Source organism: Thalia democratica, chromosome 2 (genome assembly GCF_965202585.1).
Source record: "Thalia democratica chromosome 2, ktThaDemo2.hap1.1, whole genome shotgun sequence".
Lineage (NCBI taxonomy): Eukaryota > Metazoa > Chordata > Thaliacea > Salpida > Salpidae > Thalia > Thalia democratica.
Genome location: NC_139166.1, coordinates 50,090,402 through 50,118,040, shown reverse-complemented (window position 1 = coordinate 50,118,040; position 27,639 = coordinate 50,090,402). Strand labels below are relative to the sequence as shown.

Here is a 27,639-nt window from a genome sequence, read left to right as displayed (position 1 = left end):
AACTTAATTTTTTAGTATATTGCCCGTTTTTTGGGGTTATTCAGTTTTGGTCTTTATTATTTAGTCTTTTTGCAATGAAATATATCTTTTTTTTTAATATAACACTAGACGATTAAGTTTTTATTAATGATATTTAACTTTTGTAAAATAAATAAAAACTTCAAAAATGTTTTTTTGAAATTAGTAATACTATTAATTTAAACCAAACTTTTAGTCCTCTAGAAGCTAAGTTATGCACTTAATTAATTTTTTTTTTTAGTTTTAAGTGTTTTACTGCTAAAATAGAAAGTTTTAGCTGAAAAAAGAGGGTAAATTAAATCAATTTAAGTTAATAAATTTCATTTTAAATTGTCGATAAATTTTGTTAAATATGTTGCTGCTTTTAAGCTAGAGATATTACTATGTGTTCTTTGCTGATTTTACAAACAAAACAAAGTTTCAACAAAATTTACGTAAAATTTTTCATAATTATTTCTAAATACAGTCAAGTTTTATTCAAAAATAAAAGGTAGTAACTATACTACTGCCATTATTGTTTTAAAGTTTATAAAAACAAGTTGAAAATATAAGTCATAACACTATACAATAGTAAAATGGTTATACTTAACAATATTCTTGCACACGTTTTAGCTTTTTATTTTTATCTTAACTTTTTTTCAGTATTCAGGGCCTTGTTGCAACTTAGAATTAGTAACTTTTATAAGATCTACTTAATCTTTTTAGTTATTAGTATAAATAAAGTGAATGAAATGTACTTTTGTAACGGGACATCAAATTGTATTTGAAACCGTTTTGTGTTTAAAGCAAAATCGCAGAATGAGATGCATGCAAGTACTGATGCATTTTTATTACAGTTTAGTTAAGGAGAAAATAAAGAGCCAAAACTCCTGATGTAATGCTGAATAAAGTTGAAAATAAAGCTGTATAAATAAGATAGAGAGTGGTGGAGAGTAGTTAAATCTCTTTTTGTTTTATACATTCTTAAATGTATTCTCTGAAATTAAATAGTGTTTTAAGGTTTTGATTTCATTTAAAGTATTTTCCTAAAGTATGATATTCCTTTTATTATTAGAGTTTGTAGTTTATTGAACGACAAAAAGGACTCAAATTATTTGGTCCTAGGACCTGGTGCATAAAAAAACCTTTCGGTTATCGTTATTTGTGTTTCACATGTAATTTTATAGTACAATATATACACTAATTCGTTATATCTAGTTTTTATAAGTAGTATAGAATAAACTTAATTTATTATAAACTAGACAAAAAATATTTTATACTTTGTATTAAAATAAAACAGGTTACTACTCTAAACAGAAACATGTTTTATTTAAAGACATGAAATATCTCTATATGTCGCTTTTAATTGATTTGTAAATAAACAAATAAGATTATTTTTATTTTAATAATAGCAGCTATTAAAATTTAAGACAGAGATTTTTAAAAATCTACGTGGTTTGTACTAAATGATATTGTTGAAAACTTTTAGTTTTTAAATTTGATTGGACGTAGTAAGAATAACAAGTTTTGATTAATTTTATAACGAAATCGTTATACAATTGCTTATTATTTTTAAAAAGTACTAAAAAGTTTGTCAGTTAAAACTTTAAATATTGTACATGTTTTTATAGTCGCTCTTAAATAAAAAGGTCTACGTACCATTACATTTTCAATAAAATGTTGAGAAAATTCAAAACAATTTTTCTAAAACGAACTTTAATTTAAAAATGTATTTATACAGAAAACAAGCCATTTATGTATACGAAAATCTAAATTAAAATCATTTAAAGTTTTACTACGAATAAAAACTTCAACATTGGTAATTAAAAGTATATGAAACTAGTTAGAAAATACCAACTCTAAAAATAAATATACTTATAGATTTAGCTAAACTATTGAATTTTTAAGAAAGCAATATTATAAACGCGCATTTGAATTTTACATTAATTTTCAAAAAATTAGTTTTCCGGTTGAAATAAAATTAGTAATGTGTTTATAATATTTTATTCTATACGCCCAAACTATTTAAGTAATTCTTTTAACAAGCAGTTAGGTCTAAAACAGGGTTTCTCAAATTTATTTTTATAAGGCCCCCTTTAGAGAAATATAAAACACCATGACCACCTCCAACAAAATTAAAAAATATATATACCTTTTAAGGTCATAGGGGAGTAAATAATGTTTTTTACAAGTTGATCTTATTTTAAAGAGCTTTTTCTAAGCTTGTTGATGCTTTTTATTGTTTAAAAAAAAATTATTAAATTATTTTTTGAGAAATGACTAGTCAAAGTCGGGCCGCATAATAGGCCTATGGTAAGGGAAAACTAAAACAGCAAAAAAAGACTATTTTATTTGAAATCTATCTCCTCCTACATTTTTCAAGCAATTTTCTTCAAACTTTCGGAGTTAATCTTTATACGATAACAAAAAAACGTTACTTTGGAATTAAAAAAAAAATTGTAAAAATATTATGCTTTTTGAAAAATAAACACTTTTTTTTTTGTGATAAAATTTTTATTTTCTTTACATTATTAAAATTGTAAAGTAGTGTTTTTTCCTTTTAATATAAGGAAGAAAATTTCCTGAAAACTTGAAGAAGATTGCTTGAAAAATGTAGGAGGAGATAGATTTGACCCCCTATGGCCTTAATACACCATAGACCTTTTTTTTTGCTCTCCATTATTAACTCCAGAATATCTATTTTAAATTTCAAAATATGACCTTTTTGCACCCTATGGCCCCGTTACAAATCCCCCCACTCGGTTGCAGCTTATAGCCCCCTAAATTTCTGCAATGACCCACTTTGGGAAACCTTGGTCTAGATATTTAAAATATTAGGTCCATCGAACTTAGAATGCCAAAATAGAATATAAAAAAAATTAACGAAAAAATTTAAATCTAAGTTGAGTAAAAACTCTTACGAAGGTTACTGTTATCAAGCTAAGTTTTAAAATTTGTTCTCAATTTTTATAAACTTAAGTTTTTTCAACACACCTGCTGTTTAGCCCTTAATCCCGATCTGGGAATAATGCAGTCAATTTGATTTTTATTGAGGCACAAAACTTTCAAGTTTGACAAATTAACTAGTCCACTAAACGTTGTTAGATTGTTGTTTTCTAAGTTCACACTGCAAATAAAACAAAGTATTTTTTTCTAATAACAACATAATAACTTAAAAATGTTTAATATAAATATTTCTAGGATTTTAACTGATGTAAAAAATCAGATCATTCATTTTGAAACTACATGTACTAAATACTAAGTAAGACAGTCGTACAATTTAGTTTTATGAATTTAAATTCATTTTTAATAATAAATATCACTATTACATCAAAAGAAAAAACTATACAATAAAGCATTACTACTTTTAATAATAAACAATGAACTTTACCGCATAACTTTTAATAAGTTAGAATTTTGGTGTAAATTTAAGGAAAAAAGGGATTTATTATGATAAATTTAAAATCAGTATAATTGATCTATAATATCTGTTTTTTAAATTATAAACTTAGGGTTATGAAAAAAATAAAAATTTATTTTTGAAAGTAGACAACTACTGAGCAATATTTTTCAAACTTACTTATTAAGTTATTTACTTACTGAACTTTTTAAAGGAAGCTCAAACTAACAAATAAATCAGTGGTAAAAAACATACACAGGATACTTCAGTTTTAAACTTAACAAATTAGAAATATTAGTTCACTTTCGGAAGAAAGTTTAAAAAGTGTAAATATTTAACTCACTGCCAACACTAAAATAAAATACTAGACTACATACTTTTATCTTATAATTTAAAACTTCAAATGCTCAAATTATAATAGAAAATACATAACACAAAATCAAACGTCATAAACTTTAAAACTGATCTAAATACCTGTATAAGTTAGAAAAATGTTGTGGAGTTAGATCAACACTTTTTATACCAAAATTAGGAAAGTCCATCTGTTTAATCTCTTCAAAGCTTGAGGTATTCAGTTTTTCAATAACAAAGTCATCAGAAAGTCTGTATGAGCGCAACCGTAAACAGACTTAAAATGTTATTATATAACTTTAAAAGGATACAACATAATCCTATACTAAATGGTTATCAAAAAGTTTTAGCAGTGAAAACTACATATTTTGAAATAGTACTCAATATTTATATTGGTTTATACAGTACTTGTATCTTACCTGCCACCAAGAGATTCTTTCGCTGCGCTTTCTTCATCTATCTCAATAATGTTACCGTCGAGAGATTTGAGATTTTGCAGATGATAAACGACGAACAGCCTGTAATTTTCAACTTGAGACATAGAGTTGCCAAACATGTCCAGTATAACCAGATTTGCCAAACACTGTTTTTTTGTTAATAATGAAGTAGTTGTACACTCAAAATTAATTTTAAGAGTAACAATCAAAGTTCTCAACTTGCATCTAAGGAAGAAGAATTACAAACTTACTGATTCGTGAACTAAATTTATAACAAATGATTAATTTTAATGAGATCTTCAGTTATAATAAATACCTTGTTCAAATAGAAAAACTTATAGTGAATTATTTTTTCAAAGCATTTGTTTTAATACTACAAAAGTAAAAAAAAAAGACTTTTAAAGATTAAAAATCGCTCACCTTAAGATAGAAAACTTCTCTCAAAAAGCAGAGTTTGTTGTTTCCGATAAACAGCTCTGTTAAAGCTGAGGCTTCTGTCAGTCCAACTAAGGTTGAAATGCTGTGAAATATAAAAACGTGTAAGAGTGCTATAGACAGGGAGAAGAAAAATTATATTACTTACTTGTTATCTTCAATGGATAAGGACTCTAATTTTTTCAGCTGTTTAAATACGCTGCTTTCTAGAGATGATATGAAATTTCCAGAAAGGTCGAGTTTGACAACTTTGGTCAGTTTATGAAGACCTAAAAGACAACGATAACATATTCTTATAACTTTAAAATAAGAATAAAATGTATAATTCAGTGTTAAAAAGTTTACTCGATTTAAAATACAATAAAGTAAAACTTGATTTTTTTTTTAGTTTTGAAAATAAGTAGATTGGTTAGATTTTTATTAAAATGTAGAAAAAAATAATCTAAAGAAAATGACCTTTTATATACATAACAACATAAAGCAACTGATATAGGTTTACAACTTTATTTTAAAAAAGGAATTTAATTGGTGTTATTGATTATTTTATATACTAACTATTAACAAAGAACTTTTAAAGTAAAAAAGCATGTATATCAATACCACTTAATTAAAAAACCGAATAAAATTTGAATCATTCTAATGCTTCTGTACGCATGAAAAACATTTATTACTTATGAAAGGTATTTATTTTTCAACACTGTATCATTATGTTAATATCATGTTTTTAAAATTGTACTATTAGTTAATTACATCAGTTATAATTAACAATAATTGACATAGTTAATGTATTATATAATATTTTATTTATTTTTACTTAACTTTAAAACTCATACTAACCGTCTAGTTTTTTAATACAATTGTTTTTCATGTGTAGTTCTTCAAGATTACTGCACAACTCAATACCCTCAAGTTTGGTGATGCAGTTATTGTTCATAGTTGCCCATTTTAAATTTTTCATACTTTCTACGCCTCCAACTTTACTAAGAAACTGATTGTCCAAATTTAGTACAGTTACCTGTTGATTTAAAGCCTTTATAAAATAGCAAAACTAGAAGACATTAAATTAATAACTTTTCTACTTAAAAAAAAACAGAATGTTTACTTAATATTTATAAACCAACTAAATAATTTCAGAGCTCTTTTTAACAAAATTGTTTAAAAGTTAACAAAAAAAAAAAGTAAATTGGAGTAAAAGAAACATACTAACAGATAACAAAAAAAGCATTTTTAGGTAAGCAAGTCTAGTAGATTAAGGTTATTTTTTTGCTCTAATTATTTATTAACTAAAAAAAAAGTAATTTGACAATGGTTTAAACTATGCTTATAAGTTAAAAAATAAATAAGTGTAGTATATATTTTTCAGTTTTCATTTAACCGGTTCTTGACTGAAACATGTTTAAGGTATCAAGAATACGATAGAAAAAGTGATGAGAGAAACTCAAATGAAACAAACAGTTGTCAAAACCCATTATTGGCATTTGCTTATGAATTAAAGATATGCTTATAAAGTATACTTAAGCACACTAGAAGCTTTTAATTAAACAATAAAGTTGTTCCTAAGCTAGATAGCTGTCTAACCAAATTTTTCAAAAAGTTGGTTTTAAGAGCAAAATTGCTATTTTATCCAACTTTTGTAATTCATACAAACATTATTTTTTGTAATTTATTTTTAATGAAAAAAAATATTAACTGCTCATTAATATAATAAGTATTTTTTCTTAAATGCTGAATAACCTATCTAAGAGATTAACTAAAATATAAAAACAGGCTCATTGTAAACGTATTTAACCCGACTAATGGTTAATTTAAAATTTTTATTATACAACTTTTTAATAACTTATAACTATTTGTATACATTCTTTAAAGCTACTTCTAGCTTATTACTCAGCGATAGATTAAAGTTAAAAACAAAATAAACTAAACAGTTAATATACTTAGGTATACAAGAGTACAAAACAGATCGTATACAGTTTTTATAAAAAATTTAATAGAATAAATCAATACTTTACGGATCATACTTATGATGTCAATAACTTAATATAAAGTTATTCTTGTAATCAGATTAATGATACTAGGCTTATACTAGATAGCAACAGTTATAAGTTCAACTAATACTGAAATTAAAAAATCAAACATTTTTTTAACTTTCTGAAAAGTATTCTAAGTTCGACGTCAATATGTTAATCACTAAGAAATTTGAAACTTTAGTTTTTTTTATAAAAAATAACCATGACCTTTGTTTTATAAAACAATAAAAATGTGATTGAAACAAAATGACTGTTTTGAAATATATTTACACAGCTTAAAAATACTTTTAAACTTACAAAAGATTAAAATATTTTTACATCATCGTTAAATTCAATATGTTAAAAACTAATTTAACTTAATAGACTTTTAAACGAGCATGATTTTAGCTTTTACAAACTTGTCAGAACCATTATAAGATCTAACTAATTTTCCTAAATCTTACTACTTTTACTTTTTGTACTAGAAGTAAATACGCACGCTATGCATCCAGTTTGGTTGTTTAACATCAGGTTTCAGTGTGCTCATGCTGGAGATTGACTGAGCAGTCGAGTGAACGTCCAACGTGTTTGGTTCAACTTTGTCAGTTCTTGAGCACGTTACGAATACTGACTATCAAAAAATTTAAATATGAAATAAAATATTGAACTTTATTTTATCAATAAAGAGTTTACACCAGTACATTTTAAAGTTGAAAAATATTTCTATTACAAATCAGGCAGTTACTCAGTTTCACTGCTGAACGTATTATCAAAAATTCGAACATACAATAATAAAATTATTATTTTAAAATCTTACTAAAACAAATTGTTGTGGAAAAAACATAGAAAGCTTACAAAAAACATACAGATGAAACTTTGGTGCCAGCAACGAGTTTAGATGAAGCCATGGTATCCTTGCGGGAGACGACTTGTCCGTCGAGCATTTGCAATGACTTCAACTTGGCTATCACGCGAAGATTGAAACTTTCTGTCTGTTTGATGAAATGAATAAATTTATCTAACATCTTTGTAGTATTTTAAACAACTGCTTAATAAAAGTCGTGAAGCTAAAGCTATTCTGATTAGACTTTTAGTTTCAATAAGCGCTTTTATTTACTCGATTTAAGAATATTTAAAATGTAATGTGCAAAAAAAAATATTTTTAATTGTACAACTAGCTCCAACATTATTTTAAAATAATTACAGTTAGACGTAAAGCAAACTTGGTTTGAACCGATGCAGTTCACATTTCAGGGATATAATTACTTACTGTATATCTAAGTAACTAAGATAACTTTTTAAGCAGCTGTCAGATATTTATAACTTGTTTATAGTTTTTCTATAAATGTTAATAAATTTAATGTTATGAGAGTACAAAAACCAGCTTTATCTAACTAAATAAGTTAAATCTAAAGAGCATGAGTAGTTAAACAAAAATTTTTTTTTTAAGTAACATGAGCTAAAAATTTAAAAATGCTGTTAATAAATGATACCAAAGTAATAACAAAAGAACTTAACAAAACAAAGTATTTATGAAGAAAAATATTTATGTTATAGCCAAAAAACTAGCCGTATATTTTTAAAAATATCTAAACTAGCTTGAGTTTTTCGAAAAAAGTTCGAACGAGCCTGAACAACAAAAATTATTCTAAAATGTATATTCTAACAGCATCAAATAAACAACTAACTTTGTTCCAAGGGTTATTTTTCAATGAAAACTGAGTGATGTTGGGGGCGTGTTTCTTCAAAACAACCAAATCATCTCTCAAACTCGACAGCTGGTTCCAATCGACGTCAAGTTGCTTCAGCTTGGGCAAACCCTAATGTAGTAATTAAAAAAATTGTGTTATGTTTAAAGCAAATAAAGTTAACAAAGCATAAGCATGAAAACAATAAACAGTTCGAATTCAAGTTTAAAATAAAGTATTTATAATAAAATATAACATTTAAAAAATAACAACTTCAGTTATAAAAGGTGGCAAGGTAAAAGCCATAAGACAACCAAATATTTTGATATCAATGAAATAAGAGTTGTAAGTAATATGAATTGAAAACCTTCACTCCCTCCAGTGTGGCGATTCTGTTGAAGCTGGCGTCGACACTTTCGAGCAGGCTGAGGTGAGCGATGTCCTCCAGGCTGGACAGATCGTTGAAAGACACCGTGAACGTTTTGAGCTGCGTCAAACTGCAAACTCCCCGCAGCTTCACCAGCCCGTTGCCGTGCAGGTTCAAGTGCTGTTGAATAAATTGTTTAAATAGTTTATTTGGAATTTAGTTTGGTTTTTTTTAAATATTCATGGATTTTCACTTTTGCAAAGTCTGAGGTTCATACCTAAAAATTTATTACAATGTTTTATTTTTTATACCAAAAAATTAAACGCCTCTTCCGTGAAAAAAAAATAATTGAGAAAGTATTGAGAAAAAATGAGCTAATTAGCAGTTAGCACATAAACAATATATGTTATAGATAAAAATATTCAAAACGTAAAAAAACTCACCGTGATCTGCTTCAACGACGTCGCATGACCGATCTTCAGCAGGACGGCGTCGCTTAAAGTGACGATGCGAGGTCGCTGCTGGATGGCGGGATCCATGGACATCACCTCGTCGTCGCAACGCCGCTCCTCCAAATACAACCGCTCGATGTCGTAAGTGGGCCGGGTCGGCTTGCAGACGTCGAATGAGGGGACCAGGGCCGAGCTGAGCCACTCCCCGATCTTCTGCTGGTACGGCGACATCGCTTTCTGTGAAAAATGTGTGTTGTTAATTAAACTCACTCGTACATGCCATAACAGTAAGTTTTATGAGTTGAAGTTTTGAGAGCTTCAACAATGTTTTTGAATTTTTAACACGTTTGAAGTAAAATTTAATTAAATTCAATTAATCTGTTTTCATTATCAAGAAGCTTGAAAGCCAGTTAGTTGTAAAAACAAGGAGATAGAATTTCATATTCTAATAAACAAAACCTACCAAAACCAAATGTAACTTAAAAAGCTGGAAACAAACCTCGAAAACATACTCGATGTCGACAACATACTCGGGAAGGATGAAACAAGGTTTGCAAATGAAATGCTGCGCTTGACTGAAACTACACTCACAGCCAGTTTCTGAGTATTTTATACAACTTATAGATTATTTCACTGTAACACAATCTCGGTAAAAAAATTTAAACCATTAGTATCTTTTACAGTTGTTTAACTTAAATTTAAATTAAATTTTTAATTAAAAAAATCATTGGAAAAACTATAATAATATAGTTTGTTAATATAGACTATAGAGTGTAATTAATTTTTTTTGTTACTGGTAAATTACTATAATGTTTGTACAAAAGTTAAGTTTAATTAAAAACGTCTGTACAGCATTAATAATCGAGGTATTACCTTTTGTCCTTTCATTTCTAACATTCTTTCTGTTTTTGTAAAAACTGTCTACTTTTGAGTTTGGAGTTACTTTACTCCTGTGGATATTTATCATTAATTTTGAAACAAAGTGAGTGAGTTTAAGTTAAAACAAATTAAATATAACAAATAAATTAATATTTTCAAACAATAATTTACTAATACTGTCAAATGATACATGTATTACATACACGAATTCAAATAAAACTATCAAATGTTGTTTTTTAATACATTTACTTACTTACTGTAATCCCCTTGTATCCTTGCAGTTTTTCCAACGAAAACCTTTGAGACTAAAACTTGGGCTGTAAAACATTTTATGTCTTATTTATTTTCAAAATGAATTAATTTTTAACTTTAAGTAAACTAGAAAGTTAAATAGTTCCTAAAATAATTGTAAAAAATTTCAAAATAAGAATAAAAAACGAGTTTACTCGAGTGTCAATCATATTACATGGTGGCTTCTTTTGTAAAACAAAACTTCAAAGTATTATGCTTCCAGTCAAAACTTATACAAATATCATTATCTAATCAAAAATAGTTTTTGTGCCAAAATGAATAAAACCGATCAGTCCAGTTGATTTTATTTTAGCTAAATGTGCATTACGTGTTAGTCTTTTTTGTGCATAAAAACATAATTTAGTTTATAACAACACAAACTTCACGCTTAAATCTTCAAAGATTAGTTAAAAAATGGGAAATGTTACTAAAAATTTAGAATGGGACTTTTTAAAAGGTTTATAATGTTCCCTAACAGCTAGGTGGATAAAGTTTAATTTAAGTTTGATTTTAAAACAGATAACTTTTCTAAAACTGAATTTTAGCACAAAAGCTAAAAATTAAAACATAAGTCAACAATAAATATTAAAAAAAGTTAACAGCACTTCTGCTGTTGATATTAATAAGAGACCCTGTTAAGAGATAATGGGTTCACACCTTATTCGGTTTGAATAAGAAAAGACCGTGTTAAAGTGATTAGAGTAATACAAAATCATTAGGCTGTTAGTGTATAGTAATATATATTTGATGGAATAAAACAAAAACAATTGAATAATTAAAATATTTAAAAAAGGAAAATAATAAGTTTAAATACAATAGAACAAGCAAAAACATATTTGAAATTGTTACATGTTTTAAATAGTTTACATGCGCTTTTAAAAATATTTATGTGGTAATATACAAACAAAATTAAAAAATCCCTTATAAAGTTAGTATAGTATCAGTTATTTGTTTTTTAAAGTTTAATTAAAAATATAAATTGGTATAACAGATAAAGACAATACTATTTTGACCGTAAAACACTTTATACTAGTAATATTTTTTAAGAATAACAACTTGATATGCCTTTATAACTGATGAGTTGATAAAAATACATATTTAATATTCAAATATCTTAAACATGTAGTTCCAAAAAGATTTTTTCATAAAACATTTTATTAAAATTTATTTTACAGTCATCATTACTAAAAAATAAATTAAATACGTATTAAAAGAACTATTTTTTTCCGTAAGAACTATAGAATTATTTTTTTATCAAACATATATAATAAAAATAACAGATTCCTGCTTGAAACAATAGCTAAATATTTTATTTAATAGCTTGCCGGTTATCTAGTTTCATTGTTTTGAAAGGTAGATTAAGTACTTTAAAATTTTCTTATTGTTTTTTACTGTAATTATCAATAAAAGCTGTGGTATGGTATATACATTAAATAAAGCTATATGTTTTTATTATATGTTACAAGTATAATATTTATGTAAATACTGCTATGATAGTTGTATGTCATGGTTTTTAATTTGCAATTTTATTATATAAACACAACTTTTTAAACTTATTGTTAGTATAGGAGAAATCTGAGCTTCTAAAAACCAAAAAATAAATAATGATATTTTATTTTTTAGGAATACTTTCCTTTCAATACAGTGTAAACTTACAATGTCTGTAGCAAGAAAAATCGTTGAAAGAACTTTTTTTGTAAAAATAATCAAGTCTACTTTGCTCAGATAAAAACAAGCTGTTAGTTAAAGGAAAAACATTGTCGACCATCTGCGAAAATTAACATTAAAACTATAATTTGTATAAAACTAACACATAGTTTATATTTATTTAAAAAGCACAACTATATAGTAAAGAACATTATGAAAAATACTATGTTTCAGTTCATAAAAAAACTTTCAAAAATCATAATGTTCTTAGGTAATAAAAACGTACCAACTAGAAAGTTTAAAATATGCTGGAGTTTATCTGTGGTCTTAAAACATTTTTTATAATAAGTATTTCAAGGTTATTTTTCCTTAAGTATTTGAGTACGTTATAAATATCTATAAACTTTTCAAGTTATTAAAAAAAGCTTTAACCAATGTAACTAAACTTTAAAAAAAAATAAGAACTTTTTGTGTTTGAAAAAATTACTTTGATTTTTTTTTTCTAATTAGAAAACTAACTTCATTGCTAGTATAACCCCTTTCTAATATTTCAAGATTGTCTGCTCCGAACAAATCACCTGAATGACATTTTTTCGGCATATGAAACAAATAGTCTATCATTTTAGAATAAGTCCTGCGTAAGCGTTATAAACTTGAGCTCTACTTTTAGAAATCAATGTTATGTATTAAGTATAAAATTTAGAGATAGTATAAAATCTTAAAATTGTTATACATATATATTTTTTTTAAATAAAAAGATCTCAACTTCTATAGGAGAAATAATATATTTTATTCTTTCAAGACTTTATTATGGAAACTAAGTTTTGGTCACGAGGTATTTGATAAAGTTTAAGTTTGCATAATGAAATTATTTAAAGATTTTGAACGAGTTGTTAGTTACTTTTATGAAAAGAATAATTCACAAGCAAAATAAGGTAGGAAAATCTTAGTCACTACAAATGTGTCATTACAGAAGAAATAATAAAAAACAAAAAACTACTATTATGCTGTAATTACAATTGTTTGAAGTATAGTAGTTAAGTAGCGTTTAAAAACACCTAAAAAAGTTTAAAAAAACTGGTTGGCAACTTTTAAGAGTTTATAGTAAATAAAATACATAAAAGAAACAAATGAAAAAAAACATTTAAGAATTGACCACTGAATTCTTAATATTATAGAACTTTCAAAAACGGCTTGCGTATAAGAAATATAAATAATAATATCATAATGTATAGAGAAATACTAATTTAGTATTTAATTTTTCAGCCTAATTTTATATAGTAGCCCGATTTCTAGCTTTATCAAACTATTAGTAATATTAAGCAATATTTTATTGACTACTTTAGTATTTGAGACTTTATTATATGTTTGCAACTATACTTAGTTTAATTTACTTTTTGTTAGCAAATTCTAAAAAGTAATTACTATAAAATTGTCAAAACATTATGTTTACACTGCAATAATCAAATATGTTAAAATGAAACAGTCATAAAACCAACTTTTGATTCGGTTTTGTAAACTCGTCTCCCAGTCTTTCAGTGACATTAGTGTCGAACTTTCTTTTAAGGGCGCGGTTGTACACTTTCGTAATACCATGGACTCTAACACTGGTAATTCCGTACGACTGTTAATTTAAACTATTAAGTATACTTGCTTAACTGAACCAAAATATGTTCAAATATGTGCTTTGAACTTGACAACTCTACTCAGACAAAAATGGTTTAAATTGTTGAATTTTGTGCTTTAAAACTCCTATTTTTGTTATGCCTTTTAAATTCAATTACCTTAATTAAATGTCGTTTATCAGAGTTTTAACTTTTAATTTATTGCACTAATAGTGTAAACTCTCAAAATTTTATTTTTGTATATCACAATAGTACATTTCTATATAATATACAATATTACCTTATAATCGTAGGCACAAAATCTGGATAGAACAAGATCGTTGCAAGTTTGATACCACAAGCTTTCTGAGTTTCCCGGTTGAAACCTGATGTTGCCACCTAAAATTTACACATTTAGCTATTCGAACAACAAAATACATCATACTACTGTCACTACCTGACTGCAACTCCAGAAGCAAGCGCCTTTTGCTCGTATTCACAACGTGCTTCAGTATACTCACTGTTTCCTCGTGGTACTGATCTACACTGAAAAAAATTGAACTTAGTCGGTGCGTATTTTTTATACAAGGCAAAGGTCATACTTGGTTTTCGTAGTTAATCAAGATATAGGTGTTAAGGTAAAAATCATTATTATAAATCAACGGTCTTCATGTAATTTCATGAACAAAATGCAACTAAAAAGAAAAACCAACTCCCTTATATGATAATTCCAGGAAGATATTCTTTTGTTAAGCTCCTGTCTCTTATGATTGAAATCTTCGAAGACTTTCTGGTCGCTTTCATCCAGCTTGCTGATGGAAAGCTTGTCTTTCAACTCCTGCAGTGTCATCTCTTTGTATGTCTAAAATATTTGGTAGTCTTATTAAATATTTTTTTATATATTATAGAAACTGAAACGATCACAGTTGTTGAGTAAGGTACCAACTAGTTCATTAAAACAGATAAACTTTAAAAGCTTAAACAGTTTCTAAGACACAGTTAAAGTACTAAAAAATATTTATCAAGTATTAAGGTTTATTTTTAAATTTAAAATCAAGTTTGAAACTTCGTATAAAGAACCTGTTAGTTTTTATTAACTGATAGTTATAGCAAATATGAGGTTTTCAATAACCAAAACACTTCATTGCGTGAATTTATTGACAAAATACTTTAAACCAACAATTTTTTGACTTAGTTAAAAATGTTTGTTAATTGATTTTTCTTAACTTTTAGGTGCAATCAAAACATTTAGAAAACTTATGGATTATGCTAACTAAAAAAATATTATTTTACAATAAAATTAACTAGCACTATAGTTATCAAGAAACGAGCAGGTTTAAAAATTTTGTATAAAAGTATACATTAAGAAAGATATTTGTAGAAAAATACTGATTGTTAAGACCAAGGGGGGGGGGGGTCAAACACATTTTTTTACAAAAATTAACTTTGGCTTTTATATGAAAGCTTTAGATACAAACTATAAGCCAGTTTTTATAAAATTCAAAAATATCATTTAACTTTTGAGATATTTTGTTTTTTGTAAAAAGTTTCGGATACAAACGTATGGACCGCAAATTTTTCGGGGTCAATTTTCATGGAAATTGAAAATTTCACTAAAAATCTATCTCTTCCTTCATTTTTCAAGCAATCTTCTTCAAATTTTAAGGAAATGTTCCTTATATTAAAAGGAAAAACGTTACTTTAGAATTTTAACAATGTAAAAAAACAAAAATTTTATCACAAACATTAAAAAAAAATGTTTTTATTCAAAAAAATAATATTTTTACAATTTTTTTTTAATTCCAAAGTAACGTTTTTTTGTTATTTTATAAAGATTAGACTGTGAAAGTTCGAAGAAGATTGCTTGAAAAATGTAGGAGGAGATAGATTTTAAATAAAATAGTCTTTTTCGCTGTTTTAGTTTTCCTTTCCCATAGGGAACCTGTTATGAAGCTCGACTTTGACTGGTGATATCTCAAAAAATAATTCGAATTTTTTAAAACGATAAAAAGCATCTTCAAGCTTAGAAAAAACTCTTTAAAATAAGATCAACATGTAAAAAACATGACTTACCCCTTATTATTCTCCTTAAAAAAGTGATTTTATTAAACATGAAATCTGATAGTACTTGTTTTACAAAAGTAAGAATACATAAATTACATACAAATATATTTTATCAATAAAATTCAAAATTCTCAACAAAGTAATTAGACGTACCTAAAAAAACGTTTTATAACGTACTTATACTTCAGATACCATTCAAGCACTTAAAATTCTACAAATTCAAGAACAAAATTTAATTTCAAAAGAACAAAAGCGTATAGAATCAGAAAAAAGTTCAAGTACTAATTAAAAAAGTTGAAATAGAACTGAAATTAAATTATCTTAACGAACAAACATAAAAATATCTCTGAAAACTTATATATAAGCTAAATCATAAGCTTTGTTTCTCCTACTTATTTAAATAATCGATATCGAAAAAAAACTATACTAATCAAAAGCATAAAATACATATATCTCAAAACTAATCAAAATTTAAAGCTAATCGATTGCTAATAAAAACCTTAGCGAAACAAGTTCACTGGAATTTATAACAATAACAAATTTAAACTGTACTCTTTCTTTATCTAACTAACACAAGTTAACACACTTCAACGGAGCTCTGTAAAAAAATAAATGCTAAAAGGAAAGAATAGAAGCTAAAGTTTGTGTGTATATTTCTTTATAAAAATAAGAATAAATACTACAGATTGTTGTAGATTAATGGTTGATATTAGATACTATATATAATGTTAAATCCGACTTTTAAACTATACAATATTTGTAATTATTAAATATAAATATGATAAGGTAAAGCAAAATACAAAATAAATTAACAAATTAAAATAAAAAACACTCACATGAAAATTGTAGAAATACTGATTTATAAGATTAAACCGTCGTTAAACATTCAAAAAAATATTTAATAATTACGTCACAATATCATGTTGTAACACACTATATTAAAAAAAATAATTTACCTCGCATTTGCAAGATAGATAATCTATTCTTTATGTTGGGAAAAAAGCAATTAGGCACTTTAATACAATTATTCTAAATACATAATGAGTAATCTATTGTAAATAAAAAGAAGTAAAACAACAAACATTAACTACTTAATTAATAAACTTATCAATAAATTTAAGTTGAAGTGCCACAAAATGCTGTATACTTATCATTTAATTATAGTTCAAGGTAACTAAAGCTATAGAAACTTGGGGTAATACACATTTATAAAATGTTTATTATGGTAAAATCTGAATTATAACATACGACCTAAAAGTAACAAAGTAAAATTTTAATTTTTACACCACTTCCACGCAGACCCGAAAGGTACCAAAGCACAAAAAATAAAACTGTAACTATCATTTAAAAAACCTGACCAATAATTAAGTTACACAACACACATAAAAACACCACAACTTAAACTGCATATACATTACATATTAAGTAAGATAGTTAATTATTACTTTAGAAAAGATCAGTTGGGTGTTGAAATTAAATAGATGTTATACAGATTTTTTAAACATATAGTAAATTATGAATTTGTGTATATTATGAATGTAAAGTGTAAAATAACACGGTGATTATGTGCTTAGTATAAACCTTCAGTAAAAAATCCTCTCACCGATCTATTGGGCGTAGTAGATAAAAAAGCATAATTTATCTGTGGTTTGAATACAGGCTCCCTATAAAAGTTGGAACTTAACACATAACATGAAAAATATATAGTTGAGTAAGAGGCAAAAACAACGTTGGAGAATGAAAAGTGACATATATAAATATATTCTAAAAAATTAACAAATAAAAATTACACATAAACTTAGAAAATAGAACTTTATTTATATATATAAAATAAGTGTGTGTTTTCATGTGAAAGAAAAGTGAAAGGCAAGAAAGCGCCAAGATATTATAATAATATATTAAGGCCATAGGAGGGGGGTCCAACACATTTTTTTACAAAAATTAACTTTGGCTTTATATGAAAGCTTTAAATACAAACTACAAGTCAGTTTTTATAGAATTCAAAAATATCATTTAACTTTTGAGATATTTTATTTTTTTATTAATGTTTCCGATACAAACGTATGGACCGCAAACTTTTTGAGGTCAATTTTCTCGGAAATTTTAAAATTCACTAAAAATATATTTCTCCTACATTTCTCAAGCAATCTTCTTCAAATTTTCAGGAAGTGTTCCTTATATTAAAAGAAAAAAACTTTTCTTGTGAATTTTAATAATTTAAAAAAATAAAAATTTTATCAAAAAAATTAATAAAAAAGTGTTTTTTTTTCAAAAAAATTATATTTTTACAATTTTTTTTTTAAATTCCAAAGTAACGTTTTTTTGTTATTGTATAAAGATTAGACTGTAAAAGTTTGAAGAAGATTGCTTGAAAAATGTAGGAGGAGATAGATTTTAAATAAAATAGTCTTTTTTCGCTGTTTTAGTTTTCCTTTCCCATAGGAAACCTGTTATGAAGCTCGACTTTGACTGGTCATATCTCAAAAAATAATTCGAAGTTTTTGAAACGATAAAACGCATCTTGAAGCTTATAAAAAACTCTACAAAATAAGATCAACATGTAAAAAACATGATTAACAAATTTATTAATTAAGTAATTTATGTTTATTGTTTTACTTATTTTTATTAACAATAGATTACTTATTATGTATTTAGAATAATTGTATTAAAAAGATTAATTGCTTTTTTCCAAACATAAAGAATAAATTATCTATCTTGCAAATGCAATGTAAATTATTTTTTTAAATATAGTGTATTACAACATAATATTGTGACGTATTGTTAAGTATTTTTTCGAATGTTTAACTAGGGTTAAACTTATGAATTAATATTTATACAACTTTCATGTGAGTGCTTTATAATTTTATTTGTTATTTTACTTTACTTTATCACAATCTAGACTTAATAATTACAAATGTTTTTTAGTTTTATAACAGCCGGATTTAACATCATATATTTTATCTAATATTAACCATTAGTCCTACACCTACAGTATTTATATATTCTTAATAAATAAATACACACACCTACTTTAGCATCTATTCTTTGCTTACAGTATTTATTTTTTTACAGAGCTCCGATGAAGTGTGTTAACAGAAATATGTGTTAGTTAAATAAAGAAAGAGTACTGTTTAAACTTGTTATCATTATATCTTAAAACGAAATTAATACAATTACTTATATAATTTTTGTGAACTTAAATAGCAAACTTTTATATTTAATCTAAAACCATAATAGAGCAATCAGAAAAAACAAATTATAAGTAAATGTATCAAACTAAATTATCAATACTTTGACCTTATTTTTAAAATATCATATTTTTATTTTGAGTTGTTGAATATTGAATAAAACATATATAGCATTGAGTTTTAGTTTTTTTTTTTTAACAATGAGTAATTAGAAATAATCTATACCTCTTTTTTATTACTTTCATCAAAAATACTTTCGTTTTCCATTTGCTGTTGAAGCTGAAAAATTTATTTATTTACTTTTCAACGAACTCAATTTACAACTGTATATAAAATAAATTCAAGTTAATAACTAAAGGTCGAAAATTGTAAAAAAATAAAACTAATTTAAAACAGAGTTTTTTATACTACATTTTTTAAAACATAATATGGCAACTTATAATATGCCATTTAAATCTTAAGACTCAAAACAGCTTGATTTGGACTTAAATAACTTCTGCTCAATATAACTGATAGTTTTGCGTATATAACTTAAAAATTAAGCTACGTAAATAGTATACATCAAAAAATATATTACACTAGAATTTTGTTGCATATTTATACGAAGGTAAACTTTATTTTTTAAACGCTTATTGTTTTAAAACTAGAGTTCAGCTTAAATAACAATTGTGATTACTTAAAAAAAATTTACAAATTTCCTAAACAAAAACTTGAAATACATACTTACAGATTTTAGACAAAAATTAAGATCCCTAATTTTGTTTCTAGGAAGTTGTAGTAAACTTGTTTTTTCATTGTGCAGACAATTTTTGATTGAAGTTAAGTTCCGTTCTATAGTTTTAATCCTCATTTTGTAATACAATTTCTTCTTGTTAACTGCTGACTGAAAGTTAAAAATAAAGCTTTAATATAAATCTAAAGCATTATCTAAATTTAATGTAAAAACTTTACATAGTATAAAAATAAAAAGAACTTTTTTTTAATATAAATAAACTCTACTAACACTTGGGCAGAACAAAAACATATATATAAAGATACCATATTCGTTATCTAATTTAAAAAGAAAAAGTGAAATATGTTAAAAACTTTATTTAAGTTAAATTTAACTAGTATATTTTTTAAAGGGTTTTAAGTACATCTGTATACACATTTATATAAAGCTTATACATGAAGATAAAAAGGACAACATATATTTTAAGCATAAGCATCTGATAGTCTTTGATATCTAGATATTAAAAACAAACTATATATTAAAGACTGTCCATAAATAAGAAAATTTATTCCCTAAAAAGGCATAGTAAACCGTCAAACATACAGCACAACTCGACAAATTAAAAAATAAAAAGTTTGAAAATTATTATTCAGAAAGCCAAGTTCTAGCGCATTTAGAGCTGTCAATTAAAAAATCCCTTTACAACAGATTGCATGCCAGTTGGCGCGAGGCGATTTGAGGGGGTTTTGAATAAATAAAAATTTGCTATCTTTAAGAACATAAAACAAATTGTAATATATATTTTTTACTACTTTTACTTTAAAACATTTCATTTCTTTTATCATAGTTAAATAATTGTTTTCCTCCAAAGTCTTGCTAAATAAGTTTTGCTAATCAAATCTTTTTTATCTTTTTTCACAAAAAAATGTTGTTAATCTACCCAACATTGAATGATTACGCTAGTTTCTAGACAAGCTGGTCATATTTACTTTAAAATGTGGTCATGTACACTTTAAAAAACCATAGATTTACTGGATTTAAAAAAAGTTATACTCCAAAACAATCAAACTTTTTTTCATTTTTTAAAAAACTTTTAGCCCATGGTTTATTCAGAAACCCTCTGTAAGACTTATTACTACACAAAAACAAACAATATCAATTTAATTTACCTTTTTTTTAATTTTAAAGTAAACCTACTTTTTCTCAGAGAATAAATAAATCAAAAAATTTTAGGAAGCTAATACTTTGAGCCTAATTACTTTTGATTAATTTGATTTGTATTCTCAGTTTGAAAAATTTAATTAATATAATCTTTGACTTTATAAAAAAAAATTGAAAGGATTTACAGTTATTGATTTTATACAAAATTTTCTTCCTCTTATCAAGTTTAGCACGATTATGGTCCACTGTGAAACATAAACAAAACCCTATTACTAAATACTTTTAATTGGTGTTTTTCACAAGTTTTTTTCAAGAGAAAAATACATCGCGGGTTGTAACCTGCTTCAAATGATAATTTTTGAAAAATTTAAAAACAAATTCTAAATTACTGATATTAATTTACAAGAAATTTCTAAGTCATTATTTTTTGAATGTAAAACAAAAAATAATAAAGAATTGATAAAAATGTAACCTGCTTTTTCAATTTTAAAAACTAAACAAACATAGTTAACAGGTAAAGGTATATATTTTTCAGTTTTAGTTCTGTTAACAAAATTCAATTAATTGTTAAAAAGGAGTGTTTTAGTAAAATACTTTAAAAACCAAAAATAGTTTTCAGTTACAAGCTTTTTTAATAATAGTCTTAACTTTTGACTAAACAACAAAAAAATAAGAGAAAAAAAATAGCCAAATACTTTTAGATAAGTATACAACTTTGAAAAAAATAAAACTAACTATTGCCAGTTCTCTGAGCTGCTCATTCACTATATCGAGGCTGTCCAACCGCTGAAGGTGGGGGAAATGGAATGTAATATAAGTTGTGTAATTGCACAGCAGACAAACTGGGTTGTCTTTGTATAAGGAATCCTGCAATAAAATAATTTCAGAAACAGCTAAGGTACAAGTAGACACAAAGTACACATTTTTAGTGTTTCGTAAATACTTTCTCAGTATAAAAACAAAACTCTAAGTTATGTTGTATAAATTAAAAAAACAATTAATTATGACGGTTGATATAACCTAAGTTGTATCAAAAAACATATGAAATAAATTTAGTAATTTACTGACGTTAAACAGCAACTTGTAAAAATTTTTATTAATTTATATTTTAGAGCTTTTAACATTTTGTACTTATTGTGCTTGGCAATGTATAAAGAAACAAAATTTACAGTACAATTAAAACTAAATGAGTAAAAAGAATATATAAAATGAGTCTTTCACAAAATTCAATATATTAAACTTACATGAACTTAACAAAATTGTTTTAAAAATTCTCATTTTTATATTTTATTACAGCTTCAATCTTTAGAGCATTATTGAAAGATACATGAAAAAATTAGTCATTTCTATTTGTTTTTTTTTTCAACGTTTTACTACTTTGATTAAAAAATACTTTTACTTTTTTGTTCATATAGGCTACCTGATTTGACTCAAAGAAAAACACTTTAGTAACTAGTTCTTAAGTTTAACTACATTAAAAATACAGTTTGTTGAAAAATACTGAAAGTAAAAAAATCTTTGAAAATTATTATACAAATGAAATACAACATGTGTTTATAAACAAAATTGGTAACATCAAATTATTTTTGTGTAAACAAAACATTAAAAGGTATAATTTTAAAACTAACCTTTAAAACTAAGTACTTCAAGGCAGGCAGTTTATTTAATTTTATTACTTCCTTGAAAGACGAAAAACTATTTCCAGCTAAGTTCAAGCTTTCAAGACGTGTTAGTTTGTTAAGCCCATTTCCTATAGAAAACTAATAACATAAAAAGCAAATATACTCGTACAAAATATGTATTATTGAGAAACTACAATAGAGAAAGTAGGTATTTTCAAGTCTGAAAGACAACTTTTAGAATTAGCTGAAAGTATAGTAGACACAAAGTACACATACCTAGCTTTTCATTGATTTTTTTATTATAAATGTTTGTTAAATTATAAACAATTATTTCTTTTATCATAAAAAACATTGAAAGTATACAGGAATATAAAAATATTTATTAAAGAAAACTTTAATGTACTAAGATAAATAAGTTTAACAAGCTAAACTTAAAAAATAAGAAGTAACCATCATCAACAAACTATAAACTAGTAATAACTCCATCTTACCTATATTTCTGATACAGTTACCACCAATATTCAGACTATGTAGATGTTTTAAATTTGATAACCCCTGATGAAATTTTTTTTATTAAAATTTTTAGCAATAAGCTTAAAATCACTAAAAGTTTTACGATTTTTTGGCATACCAAAAATTAGTTACAATAAATCGATGTTTCTTATAAAGGCTTTAGAATTTGTTAAGCTTAAACTTAAATATTCTTATAGATTCAAGAGCTAGGCTAGAGGTGGGAAACTTTTGTATTTGGTAATCAAAATTTACCATAAATACCTTTTGTAGACCTCTTAGTTTCGTAATAATATGTATTTTTTTGTTCTTTGAAAGCGTTATTGTAATGATAGAATTATCAAACAAGTATTAATGTATAAAAAATCAAATTAGGATAAGGTTTCAAAAAATTGTTATAAAATCAAAGCTAAGTTTTATTTGTATTGCACAATTTTTTTTAAAGCTAAAAAACATTGCATACCAGAGATTTATTTTTGAACTTTTATTGCTAATTTTAGTTTGTACGCTTCCCACCCTTAAACTAGACTACAGCTGCCATTTGGCCACAGGTTGATAGCCAATGTAGTTTTGTTTTCAAATCAGAATTTTTAAACAAAACCTAGCTGTTTGAACGCTTAAAATTTTAGCCTATAATTTGTCAAAAAATTTACCCATGAAGGTTTAAGTAAAAAAAAAATAGTACTTAAAACTCCTAGAGATGTAAATATAAAACTATTCTAACTATGAACTGGACCAAGGATCGGCTGATCCAAATAAGAATGATTTTAATGTTCTTAAAAATACACATTTTTTATTAAGTTTTTTGAACAAAATAAAATAAGGTGATATATCATCTTTTAGAGGTAACACTTTCTATTTAACAAAATTAAATTAAATTAGTTAAAACCATATTTCAAATGTGGCTCGTGGGTTGCAGTTTTTCAAACCCTTAACTAGTCTATATTTGAATTGTAAAATAGATTAACACAAAAATGTTATACTTATCACTTTTTACAATTTAATATGTTTTAAATCTAAATTATTTTCAAATAAAACAAAACTTTGAAATTTTAAACTAAAAACGTCAACTTATAATTTTAACAGTATAAAAACTCAGTTTTCTGTACATTACAAACTAAACTAAAATAAATAATAGTTGTAAGGATAAATATGTTCTATAAAAAAAACTCTAGTAAATAAATCTATTTAAGGGCATATGAAGGGTAAAAAACCCTTTTTTGGTTTTTGATCTTATTTTATATAATTTTTACTAAGCTACAAGATGCTTTTTACAGATTTAAAAAAATCAAAATAATTTTTGAGATACAGTCGGTCAAAGTCGGCAACAATAGGTTCCTTATGGGAGGCGCAAACTAAAATGGCAAAAATAGACTATTTCACTAAAAATCTATCTTCTCCTACGTTTTTTTAGATAACTACCTCAAATTTTAAGGAAATGTTCCTTGATATATTTAGAAAATTCTAATGGAAGGAATTTTTTAAAAATTTAAAAATAAAAATTTTATATAAAAAATAAACAAAAAAACAGTTTTTTTTTTTTTGTTTTAAAATTTTTATCTAATTTTTTTAAATTCTGTTCCGACAGAATTTTCTAAATATATTAAGGAACATTTCCTGAAAATTTGAGGTTGTTATCTCAAAAAACGTAGGAGGAGATAGATTTTTAGTGATTTCTAGTTATTTGCCGTTTTAGTTTGCGCCTCCTATAAGGATCCTATTGTTGCCTCCGACTTTGACCGACTATATCTCAAAAATTATTTTGATTTTTTTAAATCTGTAAAAAGCATCTTGTAGCTTACTAAAAATTATATAAAATAAGATCAAAAACCAAAAATGAGTGTTTACCACCCCTATGCCCTTAATCTTATATTTATGCTAAGAATTCTCTTCACTACTAAAAAATACTAATATAAATATAATAGATATAAAAGTATAACATTATAATAATAAATATCAAGTTAAAAACGTTTATTCTTATACTTTTAATTCTGATATTTTGTTGTTTGATAGATCAAGTTCATCAATATAAAACAGATTATTTAAATTTTCAATAGTAGAAATTTCATTGTTGTACAAGTACAACTTTGTAAGCTTTTTCAATGGATCTAAGTTTTGAATTTTCTGTGAAAAAATTGTCAGTCATAATTTAACTAATTAACTATTAAAAAAATAATTATCATTTTGTTACACTTATAAATATTGATAAGCAGAACAACTTAACTTAAACTACCAACTTGTTATTGAAACTAAAACGGAAAAAAAATGATATTTTTTCTAAACAATCTCTATTTTAAACTCAAAAAATTCCAATAACCATCTTTTATACATATTAAACTTTATTAGCATATTGTTTTATAATATATCGTAAAAAAAGCATTTTATTTCTAATCCAACTTACTTTTGAGACATACTTTAAAAATTATAAAAATATTCAAAATATTTTCTGAATTCAAATTTTTTGAAGTACATAATACTTTATTTTTGTAAAAAATTAAACTACTCATTTTAACAACTGTTTTAGATTTTTAACATGGTGCTAACACCTTAAGATATTATAGTACATTTTTCAAAATGTTATTAAGATTATTAATACTTTTGTAATAATTAACATGTTTAGTCTAAATAACTAACTTTGATTTCACATTCACAAATCCACAACTCCTGCAAATTGACACATGAAGACAAGTTTTCAATTTTATTTATACTTTGACCAATAATTACTAAACTATTTAGATTTGGAAAAAAATTAAATCCATATAATCTAGGCAAGCCAGAGAAGAACATTTCAAGTGATCTAACACAAAGTCCTGTACTTTCCAACTGACTATGACTTATTCCATTACTATTGCACTGAAAAATTAACAAATCAACCCATAATTCTCCACAATATGATAAAGATAAATTTGTTTTTGTTCATCAAATAAACCCTTTTTAACCAATTAAACAAATTTTAAACTATAAAAATTGATCTTTTCTTAAGTTTTTAGTTTTTAATGTTAATGTACTGAATGACACCTATAAATAAAAAAACAGACTTATAACTCGCTTTGTACTCAAAAACTTTGTTGACATGCAGCATTTCACTGCTCATAATTATCAACAGCTCTTGAGAGTCATAATTCTTAAGAAAAAAAAAGGTAAATGCTCACAACTATGATCAATGAATTGGTGTGGAAAAAAAAACCTTTCAGTCATTGATCTGTACATTAAAAACAAACTTTTGGAATTTTGACTCCATAAAGCTATCTAAATTTTATGAGCAGTTAAACCCCACAAGCCAATATGGTATTTGAGTACAAAAACAATTATTTTATCCATTATTTGTAAAAAAACATTTAAACCTTATAAAAATATATTCAATATTTTATTCACACATAATAACACTGTTTTAAAAAAAAATTAAAAACTAAATGAAAAAACAACTAAAAAGGGTGTATACGTTTAAAGTTTTGAAACTGAGAAAAAAAATTAATTACAGATCAAGATATAACAGACTTAATACAAATAGTTTATGTTATACTAAAAACATACAAAAATAAATTCAAAATTTTATCCAGCTTTTTAAACGTTTTTTTTTTACATTCTATAGTTAGATGAATACATAATAACAAAACTAAATTAAAAATAAATTTATAAACGATACTTGTTAGATATAGATTAAAGTAAAAGTTGTTAAAGTTTTATGGGATGTTATGGAACATTCTTTATATGTTTTTTATAAAATTGGAACAATTAAAACCACTAGAAAATATTTTTTATTAATCTAAATTCAAACTTAATTATTCAAAAGTAGACCAAATTATATATTAAAACTTATTTTAATTATACTATAAAAATTTAAATTAAAACACAAAGTTTTGGTTTATTTCTCAAAAAAAGCTTTGGTGTAAATTAGTAAGGTTAATTTATAAAAATTACAGGTACCTCCAAGTAAAGTTTAAGCGCAAAATCCGTTATAAATAAATATAATCATGCTAGTTTTATACGAAAACAATTTATATAGGCTCAAATATAGAAAGTTTTTAAAAACTTTTTTTAAACAAAAAATACCAATTTAACTAATTTCAATATATTACAGGGATGCAAATCTTTAAAGCAAAAAGGCCAGTCTGAGTGACCAAAAAATACCCCATGTCAGTCTAAGTTAATGAGATATTTGTAAAAAAAGTAGTGATAAACAAAAAATACTTGAAAAACCTTTTTATAGTTTAAATAATTTAACAAAACATAATAAAAACTTAATGATATCAAAAATAATCAATTTCATAAAGAAAATTAGTCTGATCTTTGAATAAACTTAAAACAAGCCTGAATTAGCCTAAGTTATATCAAAACTTTTAAACAAGCCGAAATTGGTCTGATATTATTCTAAATTTTGTTATTAACTTGAGTGTGTGACAACTGTGGTATTAAAACAATAGACACAGTGTGATAAATTTCAAAAGTTATTAAAAAGAAAACTTACAATATGTTTTATAATGTTTAGCTCATCATCAGTCACAATCTGAGTTCTAACATCTTTAGATGATTTCTGATCATCATCCATTTCAAACCAGTTTTAATCAACCATTTTAATTTAATTTTGTAACTTTGAAATAATTGGCTGAGAAAAAAAAGTAAAAAAAAGTAAAAAATAAAACCAATAAACTTTTTAGATTAAATTTGAATATATAGTTCTCATTATTAGATTTTAAAAATCATCTTTTTACAAAAAAAATTAATTACTATAAAAATCAGAGAAAGTTCGAAATTTGAAGAACTATAGCATTCTAATTATAGAATGTACTTTGTGTACTTTTTAAAAGTATACAAATTAAAATGTTTA

General features: G+C 25.0%; 1 protein-coding gene across 2 annotated transcripts in view; it reads right to left on the bottom strand.

Annotated features, from left to right (window-relative positions):
• LOC145829336 (leucine-rich repeat-containing protein 9-like) overlaps positions 1 to 27,416 on the bottom strand; it is a 31,911-nt gene extending 4,495 nt beyond the window's left edge. Inside the window, exons 1-28 of one of the 2 annotated variants that reach the window (XM_082937100.1) lie at positions 27,280 to 27,416; positions 25,446 to 25,664; positions 24,795 to 24,935; positions 22,793 to 22,856; positions 22,308 to 22,429; positions 21,415 to 21,546; positions 19,534 to 19,689; positions 19,032 to 19,085; positions 14,268 to 14,416; positions 14,012 to 14,100; positions 13,856 to 13,953; positions 13,450 to 13,574; positions 12,470 to 12,584; positions 11,960 to 12,071; positions 10,266 to 10,329; positions 10,007 to 10,083; positions 9,633 to 9,733; positions 9,125 to 9,370; positions 8,682 to 8,861; positions 8,315 to 8,446; positions 7,493 to 7,618; positions 7,126 to 7,257; positions 5,458 to 5,635; positions 4,769 to 4,889; positions 4,606 to 4,705; positions 4,168 to 4,331; positions 3,872 to 4,000; positions 2,992 to 3,124 (exon numbers count right to left, since the gene is read on the bottom strand). In XM_082937100.1, coding sequence (XP_082793226.1) covers positions 2,992 to 3,124; positions 3,872 to 4,000; positions 4,168 to 4,331; positions 4,606 to 4,705; positions 4,769 to 4,889; positions 5,458 to 5,635; positions 7,126 to 7,257; positions 7,493 to 7,618; positions 8,315 to 8,446; positions 8,682 to 8,861; positions 9,125 to 9,370; positions 9,633 to 9,733; positions 10,007 to 10,083; positions 10,266 to 10,329; positions 11,960 to 12,071; positions 12,470 to 12,584; positions 13,450 to 13,574; positions 13,856 to 13,953; positions 14,012 to 14,100; positions 14,268 to 14,416; positions 19,032 to 19,085; positions 19,534 to 19,689; positions 21,415 to 21,546; positions 22,308 to 22,429; positions 22,793 to 22,856; positions 24,795 to 24,935; positions 25,446 to 25,664; positions 27,280 to 27,360 — 3,540 coding nt within the window. In that variant the 5' untranslated portion in view covers positions 27,361 to 27,416. The remainder of the gene's footprint in view (positions 1 to 2,991; positions 3,125 to 3,871; positions 4,001 to 4,167; positions 4,332 to 4,605; positions 4,706 to 4,768; positions 4,890 to 5,457; positions 5,636 to 7,125; positions 7,258 to 7,492; positions 7,619 to 8,314; positions 8,447 to 8,681; positions 8,862 to 9,124; positions 9,371 to 9,632; positions 9,734 to 10,006; positions 10,084 to 10,265; positions 10,330 to 11,959; positions 12,072 to 12,469; positions 12,585 to 13,449; positions 13,575 to 13,855; positions 13,954 to 14,011; positions 14,101 to 14,267; positions 14,417 to 19,031; positions 19,086 to 19,533; positions 19,690 to 21,414; positions 21,547 to 22,307; positions 22,430 to 22,792; positions 22,857 to 24,794; positions 24,936 to 25,445; positions 25,665 to 27,279) is intronic. The other variant, XM_082937101.1, reaches the window with a different exon arrangement.
• Positions 27,417 to 27,639: the final 223 nt, after the last annotated feature.